The sequence below is a fragment of the Corylus avellana genome, chromosome 7 (assembly GCF_965113065.1).
Source record: "Corylus avellana chromosome 7, dhCorAvel1.hap1.2, whole genome shotgun sequence".
In the NCBI taxonomy this organism is placed as follows: Eukaryota; Viridiplantae; Streptophyta; class Magnoliopsida; order Fagales; family Betulaceae; genus Corylus; species Corylus avellana.
Window position 1 is genome coordinate 19,841,015 of NC_142496.1, and position 12,870 is coordinate 19,853,884.

At 33.6% G+C, this 12,870-nt stretch overlaps 1 protein-coding gene across 1 annotated transcript; it reads right to left on the reverse strand.

Annotated features, from left to right (window-relative positions):
- Positions 1–9,014: 9,014 nt before the first annotated feature.
- On the reverse strand, positions 9,015–10,821 carry LOC132184795 (basic helix-loop-helix (bHLH) DNA-binding superfamily protein). Its single transcript, XM_059598556.2, has 3 exons — positions 10,013–10,821; positions 9,308–9,682; positions 9,015–9,218 (listed from the first exon to the last, which is right to left on the reverse strand). The coding sequence occupies exons 1-3, from the start codon at positions 10,448–10,450 to the stop codon at positions 9,123–9,125; spliced, it is 909 nt and encodes a 302-aa protein (XP_059454539.1). The 5' UTR covers positions 10,451–10,821; the 3' UTR covers positions 9,015–9,122.
- Positions 10,822–12,870: the final 2,049 nt, after the last annotated feature.

Here is a 12,870-nt window from a genome sequence, read left to right on the forward strand (position 1 = left end):
CCGTGAAATAATAGAGCGGATCCTAATCCCAACTCAAGAGTGCTAATTTCAACGAATCATTTTCCTTATTAAATGGTTCATCTTTGATGTATTATTATCTTCATGTTTCACATCGTAGGCGTCCATTTTATGTGACCACGCGAAGAACACTAGCCATCCCAGTCAAAACACACACCCATTTCAGAAACCTGTCACCTTTCTCAACCACCCCACCTTCCTAAACCCATTGAAATGGGTTAACTTCTGCTCACAGTTTTCATAAATTGCCAAACAAGTTTTTGGTGATGTGATTCCAAATCTTAAGATGATGTAAGCCTACCCACACTATTTATTTTATTCTAATTCTACCTGCACTATGAATGTTCCACTTTACCCACATGATCTTGACAGGAATATCGGCCTCACTTGGTGGTGATCGTCAGTGCATGCCAAGTTCAAAATACTGAAATTGGCTACTATAATTTCTGGAAGATCTAAGATTTGCATTTCAAATATTAGTAAAAAAATTGATTTAGCTAAATATTTCTTGGAAAAATTCATAATACTGTGGAAAATTAAATATAAAAAAGGTATAAAGTGAGAAATTGAGACAAAAGATTTTACTAGTGGTTTAGGGTTTGTTTGAGATTGCGTTTGAGGGGCTTAAAAGTGTTTTTAATACTCAAAAAGCCAGTTTGAAAAAAAAAAAAGTATTTGTTTGGTAAAAAATTAAAAGTGCTTTTAAAAGTTTAAAAAGCCTAAAAATTACTAAAAAATACTTTTGCCAAAAGTTTAAAAATAAAGCTTTTGCCCAAAAGTTCTTTTTGACTTAATAGTTCTATTTCTCAAACGCAGTCTCAAATATGCTCTTAATGTTAGATACCTATGTTTACTACTAGAAAAGAGACCAAAAGTTATGGTAAATACTTTTGTAAAAAATATATCAAAATTAATATAAAAAATATCCCATTCATCCTCTTTTTATCTTTTTATTTTTTAGAAAAAATTCACATATTTTCTTCAAACTATCAAGAATTTGATGAGCAGCTACGGTGCTAAGCAAATTTGCAAAGCATCGTAGCTCAAAAATCCATAATTTATATTCAATGAAAGCCACTTGCCTAGTCACCCATGGTCCAACTTTGCTTTTTTTTTTTTAAAAAAAAAAAAAAAAAAAGAAAAGAAAATTTTTTTATTTAATTATTTTTCAAAATTATTTTTTAATTTATAAGAATATTTTTATCTTATTGAAAAATTAATAAGATTATTTTTGTCTAGCTTGAAGAAAATATTAATAATTTTTAATAGTTTAAAAGTACATTATGATTTGTCACAATCAATAATTTGAAAAGAATATTTTATTTTGGCGTGCTCGCTTGTTTGATGTAGGTCGGACCGTGAATTTGATTTTAAATCCTACCGGTGCTGTGAGGGCCAAGTTAGTGCCTTTCTTAGATGGGCCGATATATAATGAGCTTTATCATAAAATACAAGCATGGAGCCCAAGCCTAACTGTTTCGACCGTGTACTGGGACAGATTAGACAAGAGCTATATTTTTTGTCTTAAAAAAAAGGGAAACTTCAATAAGCCCCTCGAACTTTCAACCGATTTAATAAATATCCCCTGTACTTCAAACTTTCTCACTTTATCTCATTAAACTTTCAATTTCTATTATTTTTCCTCCCTTTGTTAGTTTTCACCGTTAAATTAACATTTTGTGCCAATTATACCATAAACCAAAACTACGTCGTTTTGGGCTCTAAAACTACACCGTTTTGAGCTTCAAAACTACATTACCACCCAGCCCAAAATGTTGTCGTCTTGAGCATAATATTTTTTTAAAAAAGGGAAAAAAAAGGGGGAAATCGGAGTAGCTCCAACCACCCCCTGGCTGGTCTGGGGGTAGTCGAACCACCCCCATGGCAAAGAGGGTGGTCTGGCCACCCCCAAAAGACCAACAAAAAAAAAAAAAAGAGGAGGGGGGGGGGGGGGATTGGGTGGGTGTTTGGCCGTATGGGGTGGCCGAAACCACCCCCAAAACACCCGATCCCCCCCACCGCCCCCCCCCCCCCCCCCCCCTTTTTTTTTTTTTTTTTTTTTTTGGCCTTTTGGGGGTGGCCAGACCACCCCCAGACTGGCCAGGAGCCACCCCGATTTCCTTTTTTTTTCTTTTTTTTTTTTTTAAAAAAAAAAAAAAAATTTAATGCCTAAAACGACGTCGTTTTGAGCTGGGTGTGTGTTATAGTTTTAGGGCACAAACCGATGTAGTTTTGGGTGAGAGTATAATGGGCATAAAAAGTCAAACCGTTTGACTTTAACGTTGAAAACTAACAGAAGAGTCCAAAGTGAGAGCAAACCAAAGTTCAGGGGGGGTAAAGTGAGAGAGTTTGAAGTACATGGGGTGTTTGTTAAATTGGCTGGAAGTTCGGGGGAGGAGGGGGCTTACTAAAGTTTTCCCTAAAAACAAAAAAAAAAAGGGCTAGGGCTGGACTGACACCTGTAACTCAATTATAGAGGAATCTTAAAAAACTCAAATTATTATTATTATTATTTTTTTGAGAAGAAAAAACTCAAATTAATTATAGACTACTTTGCGGCATCAACTCGTCTTTCTAGTCTACATATTAGCTTAACCGGTTAAAAATCACGTCTCATAAAGTGAAAGTTATTAGTTCATGTCAATATATATATATATATATATATATATATATATATATATATATATATATGACTCCAATATCTTGAAAAGCTAATTCAAAGCGATACATATTCATATTTCATAAAGATTTTTCATTTTAACATTTATTGAATCAAAACAGGTCGTCAAGAGAAATACATACAAAAACTATTCCCAAGAGCTTCGATTGGAGTTCGGTCAGTTTGCATTTGAAAGAGGTGTTGCAACATCATCAATAGTTATTGCCAAGGCTTCCAGTCAAAATATCGATCGGTCAGATAGATTGAGGATGATTTTTAATATTTTTAGGGTTTCATTTGAGCAAAAACGCAGTTTGGTGTTTTATTTCCTTTTTGTGGGTTACGACTCTACTTTCTATGTATGCTTAAAGGATGGCTTAGGCCACATTTTATGTTGTCTTTTCATCATTCTTAATTAAAAAAAAAAAAAAAAAAAAAAAAAAAAAAAACTTTTAATTAAGATTAGGTTTTCTTCTATTTTTCTCAATTTCTTGATTCTTTGTAGCTTTGAGAAAAGTCATAAATCTTGTGATTGTTTAGTTTTGTGACCCACTACACCCAGGCTGCACCAGTATGTTGATTTGAGGTTGGGCATTTTTCTCCAAACGTTTCCGCATAAGAGACTGGCTAAGCTGAGAAATCCTTTGTCTATTTTCTTCTTCTTTCATTTCTTTTTGTTCTTTAATAATAACTACAACTCTAATTAATTAGACACTAAACATAACTCAGTCAACTCGATCGACCATTCCAGATCAACAAAGCTCATTTATGGACCAAATAAAATGCAATAGCGAATCAACTCATATAAAGCGCAGCACAAAAGAACTGGGTTTGTCATCTAGACTAGAATATTCATGAGTTTTTTTTTTTTTTTTTTTTGAAATGTCCGCATAAGGAAAAGGAAGTGGGGAGAGGGCCGGGATTTAAACTAGTAACCTCCGTTTTTTGAAGCGTGGTTTCCAATCGATTGAGCTACCATTTAGAGACTATTCATGAGTATTTGTTTCCACATAAGTCACATAACTGTATCAACATGTGTAATCTATTAATGCTTATAATTTAATAATTTATATAGATGTTACTATTGATGCTTAATATATATATATATATATATATATATATATATATATATATATATATATAGGGCAAATGAGTTGAGTCGAGTTTATAAAAGTTATAGATATTTACAAGTCTAAATTGACTGGAGCCAAATTTATGCGAGTATGTCTTGTTAGAATACATGCAGAAACTTTAAATTCAGCAATGATCAAAGATCCTTGAATAATAGCCAAAGTAGAAAAGGAATATATTGCAAAGGATCCTCATTCAGTGCAGTCAGAAAAAGAGACCCGGCTCTACAAGGAAACAGGATGATCATAATTCAAATTGGCAATTCATTTCATGAAGAAAAATCTTGTCAATATCTTTGTAATTGACAACTCCACAAAATGTGATATTCTCCTGCTGTATATATATAATGTCTTAGGCATTCTCGTTTAATGTATTGAAAATATATGGTTTCTTTTGTTATTCAATTTATTTCGGATATCGTTCATATGTTTACTCTTGGTCCATTTATTAAATGAATCGAGATCAAGTCAAATTTATCTAAACTAAACTCAAACTTGTTGGTGATCGCTCTTCGTTTGCGATCCTTGTACGTAGTTGTTACTGTTATAAAAAACTTTTAGTTCTTTTCGTGGGTAACAATAATCTTTCTTGCGGGGAGATGAAACGGTTTCAGTCTTGTATACTTTTTTTTTTAAAAAAAAAAATTACCATTGAATCTATATGATCCACATGCGAATCTCACGTATTCAATGATAAATTTACACATTTCTTATACGTAGGGAGATTGACAAGAGATAAGTAAGAGAATAAAACCAATTATTTCTCCTCTTGAGGGCCATAATTTACATCACAAAGTTTACTAGAAAAAGGATAATAGTTACAGGACGAACACAGAATAACTTTTTTTTTTTTTTTTTTTTTTTTTTTTTTTAAGTGAAGAATTTCTTTAATTATTCAAACAAAAAAGATGTCGGAAACCGTGCCCCTCCATGGGAAGTGAGCAATGTTTTCAAAATCAAAATGATTTTGAATTTGCCACCATTACATTTACGAAACTTCTTGGATCCTACCCTACTTAGGTACTTCACTAAAAAAAAGAATCTGCTGCCCTTTTTTATTTGACAACCTCAGGTTTCATGAACCAGCTGCCACTTTTCCCCTCCTCCATATTAATCTCATAACATAATAAAGTGCAAGGCAATCAAATTGTGGGTCCTTCAGATTGGAGATCAAGATTTAAACATGGGATAATATTTCAACGTTAAAGTAAAGGTATGAATCAATGATCATATTTCTATAATTTTTCAGACCGTTCCTTAATTATATCGAACAGCTTATAAAATGCTATCTATTCATACCAGTTTCTTGCGCTTTATGTTATAAAAAAAATTTCAAGGCAAAAACTACCTTTTGATTTTTTAATAGATATTATTTTTCGAGCGGTTCAATTATAAAAAGGCATGAATTCACATAATTTTAAAACCTACAATTTCTTTTTCTTTTTTTTTTTCAAAAAAAAAGTCCTTTACATGAATCAATGGAGGCATGGAGTGAGGTAAAAAGGGTTGGTCTTGTCTAAAGTCGTTGTAAGGCAAGTGGGGTTGGTCCTTCTCTTGGTAGAGGTAGCCTTTGTAGCTCTTCTTTTTCCCTAAAGTGAGAACACATGTATAGCCTACAGGGGATCATCTTGTACGGATTGATGCTTTAATTATTAAAGTTACCGTTACTGTTCATGCATATCGTCCCATGCATGCATTTAAATTTATTCAACACAACAACCCGTCGGTATTGACATTGTTTGGATAAACATTTCTAATTTCTAATTATTTAGCTGTTTCAGTCACCACGTATAATAAAATAAATAATTAAATATTCTTTATTCTATAGTTGCCACTTACCATCACCAGGTCATCATGATTCTTGATCACTCAATTACCCTTTGAAATTCCCCATCTAATTATTAAGAGATTTATGATTGATTCAATCCGTTTGAAAACTTACCAAAATGAAAAAATAAAAACAAAAGGCAACTCCCTAGCTAGTTGAAAAGTCTAACTGGTTAGTGGAATTAATTTGTTTGTAGCTGCAAATCGACATCTCCAACGTCAAGTCATTATTTGTTGTTATCAGCATTGACAACTCTACGGCTATTTTTTATTTTTCATGCTCTTTGTGATGTAGGAAAGTCACGAGTTCTTATGCTTTTCGTGCTTTATATTCGGAAACATTTGGCTCCTTCTACACAATCAGTGTCCTCTCCCTTGGGCTTGTCAGAAATGAGAGAAAACTATTCAATGGATGGGGAGCAAAGTCCAGGATAAATTAATTTCTATTAAGCTTAATTGTAAGAGCAATTTTTGGTACCGTCTGATTGGCAATGAGTTACCTGCAAAATAGTAAGAGCTAACGTCAAAGAATTCGCCGGCTCAAAAACTGGAGAAACTCCGATACTTAAATTAACATTTTTATTTGGAGTAAGAATATAACAATGAGCTAGAGTTTTTGAAGATGGATCCACTTCTTTACATGATGCGTTGCATCACTTTTATAGGGTTTTAGGTAATTGTTTTTTTATCATTCGACGTTCATATGGTAGTTGAGAGATAGTAGAAGATGGTTGAGAGATAATGGTCTTTTCACGTTTAGATAGTGGTTGAAAGATAATCTCCTAAAATATGTGGAGTAACTGAGTTATTTGAACGAGAGTGCTTGAGTGAGACCCATAGTGAATTTTATCTCCAACAAAACTTAATTAATACTTAGGCTTATGTTCGGATATAAGTTTTTAGGGGAGTTCTGTAATTTAGTAAAAAATGTATTATGTAATTTAATACCTTATTCATCGAACAGAAGTACAGAACAACTCTTTATTTATTTTTTCTTCTTCTTTCTTTTTAACAGCCGGTCTGAAAGTAATAATTATACAGAAACACCAAGTAATTATTCCTGAGTTAATTAGGCTGTGAATCAAACGACAGACAAGTAAGAGAGATGGCTTATAAATCTGTCCTAATTACACCAAACATATCCTACACATGATAATACATGTAAAATTGCTTCAAATAATACTAATAAGAAAAACAAAATATCCGTTATCAACAGTGACTATTTAAGGAATGGATTATACACAGACAGAAGTATGGGGGGGGACACATTTCAGCGCGCAATGAGGTTCAATAAGAGACCTTATTTTGTCGGATTCAAAAATGAAAATATTTCTACCCAAGAATGAAACAAAAGACATGTAGGGTAAGTAATGCAGAACAAAGTGTCATCATCATTCACCATTGCAAAGACACCATCCCCTTTGTTTCTCCTAGCTTCCATGTTTCTCCTAGCTTGCACGATGCCTATACAACATTTTAATTATGTTGGATGGAGGGGCGTATACAATGAGCACGCATGGTCTTTAGGTTTAAAACTGATAATACGCCTGTCAAACATAATATGACAGGCCTAGGCATAACGCCTGTCAGATTTAGAGTTTGAGGAGTAATGGGTTTGTGAGTATTGCTCCCGTACTTCTGGTACGTAGTATACTCCATCAAGTGGAATAATAAATTTCAGTACAATTGAGGTACTGCTTTAGTTTCGTTGTGTAGTTATAATTCTTGGAAGCTTTGTGTTTGCATTAATGATGCTAGTTAATATTGTATTCAAAGTTATTTAGTTTTGTCTTAGATAATTTTTTTCTGCTTTCACGTATAATTTACTTTGATAATTAGCGTAAGTGTACAAATCAATCTAATTATGAGTTAATTAATGTGGAGATACTACAAATAACACTTTAAGTTAATTATTATAATTAATTGATTTCGAGGACGTTACAAAAATGGTGGTTTGGTTGGTAAGGACAATATCAAACATACATGTCATCTAACCCATGATGATCACGCAATATCTCTTTTCTCACCTATCCACAAAGAGGTTTATTACCCAAAGAGTGGGGAGTAACGTCACAAGAACCCTTTACACCCCTACTAGACGGGGGCTTGCCCATTTAAGGAGAGCCTACTCAAGCCCTTGGCGCCCGATGGCATGAAAAGGAGGGGGACCCCTCACATACAACCTAATTTTGACCATAATTGGGACAAAAAGAAAGGAGATTATCCCAAGATAGTTTAAGCAAGTGCTCAAAGCCCTTCAACCCACTAGAGAGTATCCTTCCAAAAGGTGAGTGTTGGCATTTTTGTTGTCACTGATATTTTTGTTGAACTAAACCTTTAATCATTCATTGCAATTATCATTGGTATTAGTGTTGAACCCTTTAATAAATTGTCATTAATCTCGTGGGTCTTCTTGTGAGATTGTGTACTTGATTAATTGAATCGCAAGCTTTTAATACCCCAATAGCCATCAACCGGCTGGACTGGTGTGAGTTTTGGGCTTGACTCTCTCATATGACTAACAAGCTTGACTTTCTCATATGGCTGACAAACTTGAACTTAAGACTGTTGTCCACTCGACATCTGGACAACACTCCTAAAAGTGTTTCAACACTTATATCAGAAGGAGGAAATCAAAGAATTAGTTGTTAAAGTAAAAATTATTGGATTGCATGTAATAAATTGATCAATAACTACATATTTTCAAAGTGTCTAAATCCAAGTATAACTACGAGTTTTATGTATTGTGTTATGAATCGAGTCAATAATAAAAATATAACCCGTGTGGGCTTCCAAGTGTCGCACGTGTATATAGCCCTTTCAAAGTCGAGGTAACTTAATTACTTTATGTTCTTTCCATCTCTTTTCATCTTTATCTTTTGTTGTAATTTAAAATTTAATTAGATCTTAGAGTAATGTTCCTGATTTCGACTACCCTAAACTTCGTACTATATCTTTCATTTATATAATGAGTTAAATATCTCATTTTGTTAAGTCTTACGTACTTATTGAAGAGAAGGTTTGAGCTTACGATGGAAATGAAATGTTTAAGAGTAATGCTCATTTTAAGTGGCGTCATATATCAATTATTTTTTTAAAAAAAAATTTAAAACATTTCATGTCGGTCGTTGTAAAATGAGTGTCAAAAATGAAGCTGAAAAAAAAAAAAAAAAAAAAACCTCAATGTTTAACTGTTGTGAAAAATATATATATATAGATATAACCTACAGCACCTTCCGTGATTGTTGATGCGTAGACTGTAGAGTAAAGAATATATATATATATATAACTATTATTTTATGAGCAGCAGGAAACATGCAGCGAATTGGGAAGAAAAAAATTGTAGTCTCAGAAGAAAACGGGGAAGAATAAAACAAGAATCGAGTCTGAGTCATTCTGAGAGGGAGAGGAGAACCCCAATTACAAAAGAAATTTCTGGAAAAAAAAAAAAAAAAAAAAAAAGGAAAAAAGGTAGCGTAATAAAGTTCTCAGGTGAAAGCTGCTTCTTCCTGCATTCTTCGTAGCATTTGATTAACGGCCGCAGCTATTTCATCTACTGTATTCAGCTGGCTCCCTTCCTCAACCTGTCCAGATTTTAATTTGATTAATTAACCATTTTCGATAATATAATCGTAAAATTGGCAAAAAAAAGAAAAAGAAAGAATCAACTGACCTTCACGCTGACTGAATAGAGGACCATTTGATCGACCGTTGTAACATTCAGGTGGAGAATGGTGAGCCTCAGAGTTTGAAACGCCGCCACCATCTTCAACAGCTGGCCGGGCTGTTTCCTTGAGAGTATCTTCAGGTTGGCGTGGCTCTCGACCATCGTAACTTCTATGTCCGCCGCTGCAGCAGCCGTAGATTCGTTTTCTGCGGCACGTGTCGAGTACTGTGGGAAGATGAAGAACTGGGCCAACGGGGAATTAGAAGAAACCCATGACTCTGTTTCTTGCTTTGTCGTCTTGTCGCCCTCCATGAACTGTAGAAGCTGCTCCAGCTCCTTCACGAAATTAATTGCGCCTCCGATTATGGACGCTTGGTCACCCTATATATATATATATAATTAATGGCGTTGTGAGGAACACGCACATGGCGGATCAATGATGTGAAAATTTTTTTATAAAAACAGAGCCGATTTCAGAAAGTTGTGGAATTATTAAAATCTTGGGTTTCGTAAATATTTATAGCCGATCATCATATTGTAATCAGAGACCTGCTACGAATTTTAAATTTTATTCTATTACAATTTTATAAGATTTATTATTTAAAAAAATATGTCACAACATATTATTTGAAAATTAACATGTTCAACATTTTTCTTCAAGTGACATGGGAAAAGAGAAAGGAAAAAGAGAAGGGTGAAAAAGTCACCTACCCTTTGGACATAAGAAGGCGGCATCAAGGAGCGGAGGACGGCGAGATATTCATTCATCTGTTTGCGGCGGTTGCGCTCAACAGCAATGTGGGTCATCCTCTGGTTCTCGACGTCCTCCTTGTTCCGGCTGCTCTTCGTGCGCCGTCGCTTGCGGCGGCCTGTGGTGGTCGCCGGAGGTGGGTGAATTAGTCCCGTAAAAGATTGGTCGTCGGCGCAGGCCGCCTCAGGGGAAGAATTGGGATCGCAGTCCTTAAAACTCTGCATCACTGAAGGAGACGAGGAATCCCAACTCGCATCAAGAATCCCAAGAAGAGCTTTATCTTCTTCTTTCAGAGCAAGATCATAGCCCCCCCAAGCAGCTCCTCCCATGGAGTAAAAGTCAGAACAACCATAAGTACTGAATGGATCTTGTGGGTAAATCACAGCATCTAGCGCCATTTTTGAGAAGATTACAGAGAGCTAATTAATAAATTAAAGCTCTCAAAATCTGAAGGAAAAGGCGAAAGAAGAACTAGTTCGTGCCCTGTAGACCAAACAAACTCACCTTTATATAATATCCATCCATGGACTCCATTATGAAGGGCAGAGAGCAACAAGCTACAGAGTCTTGCACGTGAGATTTCATGGTAGACTAGTCAGTAGTCAATACTCACACACACTAGTAGACCTAGAAGGAGAGAGAGATTCTCTTGGGCTCTTAGTATTGGAAAAACAAATACATTTTTTTTCTTTCTCCTGGACTGACGAGACTCTTTATAATTCTTAAACAACACACACACAGAGATTGTTTCTCCATCACACAAATTATTTTTTACTAGCTTATGCTCTGAATGGTTAATATATCTCTGTCATTTCTAAGATATATGTCCCCTGTCGTGTTATGATTTTCCTAGAGGGGAGGGGAAATATATATTGTCTTTCGTGGATCCTTAAAATCAACTATGGACAAACTTGAAAAGGGCGCTTTTTTTTTTTTTTTTTTTTTTTTTTTTTTTTTTAATTTTTTAAAATTACAGTTTATCCCCTTAAAGTTGACATCATTTTTCAATTCGAACATTAAAGTTTTAATTTTTGCAATCTATCCTCACAAAGTTTCAATTTTTTTCAATTCGACCAATATCATCCCAAAATTCCCATATTGCCCCTGTTTTTTTTTTTTTTTTTAATTTTTTATGAAAACGAAAACAAATTTGGGGTGCAAAAATGACCAGATGACCAAACCACCCCGAATTTTTTTTTTAAAATTTTTTATTAAAAAAAAAAAATAGGGGCAATATGGAAAGTTTTGATAAAATTGATAAAATTGTAAAAATTTGAAACTTTGAGGGTGTGGATTGCAAAAATTAAAACTTTGATGTTCGAATTGTAAAACGCTGTCAACTTTGAGAGTGTAAACTATAATTTTTCCTTTTTTTTTTTTTTGAGGGGGGGGGGAAGGGAAGAACTCCGAGGACCTTCTGAGGGACATTCAGGCATTGAAAAGGGAGGAAAAAAATGGTGGGACATCTTTGAAGAATTTATTTTTCTACAATTTTGTAAATACTTATATTATCTCTTTTATAGTTAATAAATTAATATTTATGATACTTGAACATTTTAAGTTTTTAACAGTAGCTTGTGAGTGGTATGCGTTAACATGAGACCTACTACTATATGCACATCTTTTGTATATTTGGGGTCTATTTCTTTTGCAAATTAGATTTGTTGAAACGGACTGTGTAGCAGGATAACTATTTAATCAAATAGATTTACTTTTATATTTGACGGTGGATTCAATTGTTGTTTTGTGACTTGCACAATCATGTTTGACTGATGGTCATCAAGATAGATGTCATTAACAGCGTGAGTCATATGAAATTGGACTCGATTGGGCTGCTAGCGAAAGACGGTATGCATCAACATCCGAGACATCGGTATTGTACTACAAATCTCACAAAACAACATCAACCCTCCTAAAAAATGGTTAATATCATGGGCAGACCATATGCATGTTTAACATATGAGATGTTTTGCTATATATATATATATATAATGCATTACCATGACATTTTTTTTATTCAATTTGAATTTCATTTATATTACTGCTTATTGATATATATTAATAAAAAATAAAAAATAAAAAAAAAAGGTCAAGGCAAACCTCTAAAATTATTTTAAGAGTCATGCTAGAAGTTCATCATCTATCACTCAAAAAATGATTGAGGTGGCTTTTAAAATTTGCATTTGGTCAAAATTTAATAGTAATCAATTACAAGCTCAGTAATAATTTTTAAAACTACATCATGTTTTAAATGACAAAAAAGAGGCTTCTAATATTACTCGTCATGTTACATATCATTCTTTCAACTATCTCCAAACCATCACTTTTGCAAATTTATCATGAATTTGCGAAACCTACATGTAGGTCCCATAAATCTAATGATAAATTCACCCATCAACTTTATAAAGATGGATAAGAGATATGGTGTAAAATAATTTTTTCTTATTTTAAAATTGGACTTTGAACATATAATAGTTTCGATTTAACTCATTCTCTCATTTCCTTGCATGTCAATCGTATAGAAAATGTTAATCGAAATTATATAGTCATTTGTTAAATTTTTTAAATGACGTGATAACATATTCATGTGTAATATTTTTTAAATAGATGAACTATGTAACGTTATATACATATAATATGCAACAATAAAAATAAAATTTTAACAATAAAACAAGATATTACCCCCCTCATCATTATCCTGTATATATCCTGTATTTGTTAAAGAAAGGCATGTGAATAGAAAGTAATCGGACGAATTCTCAGACAATTCGTGATAAAAGAAAGAAATATGATAGAGATGGCTAAATCCCAAAAAAGA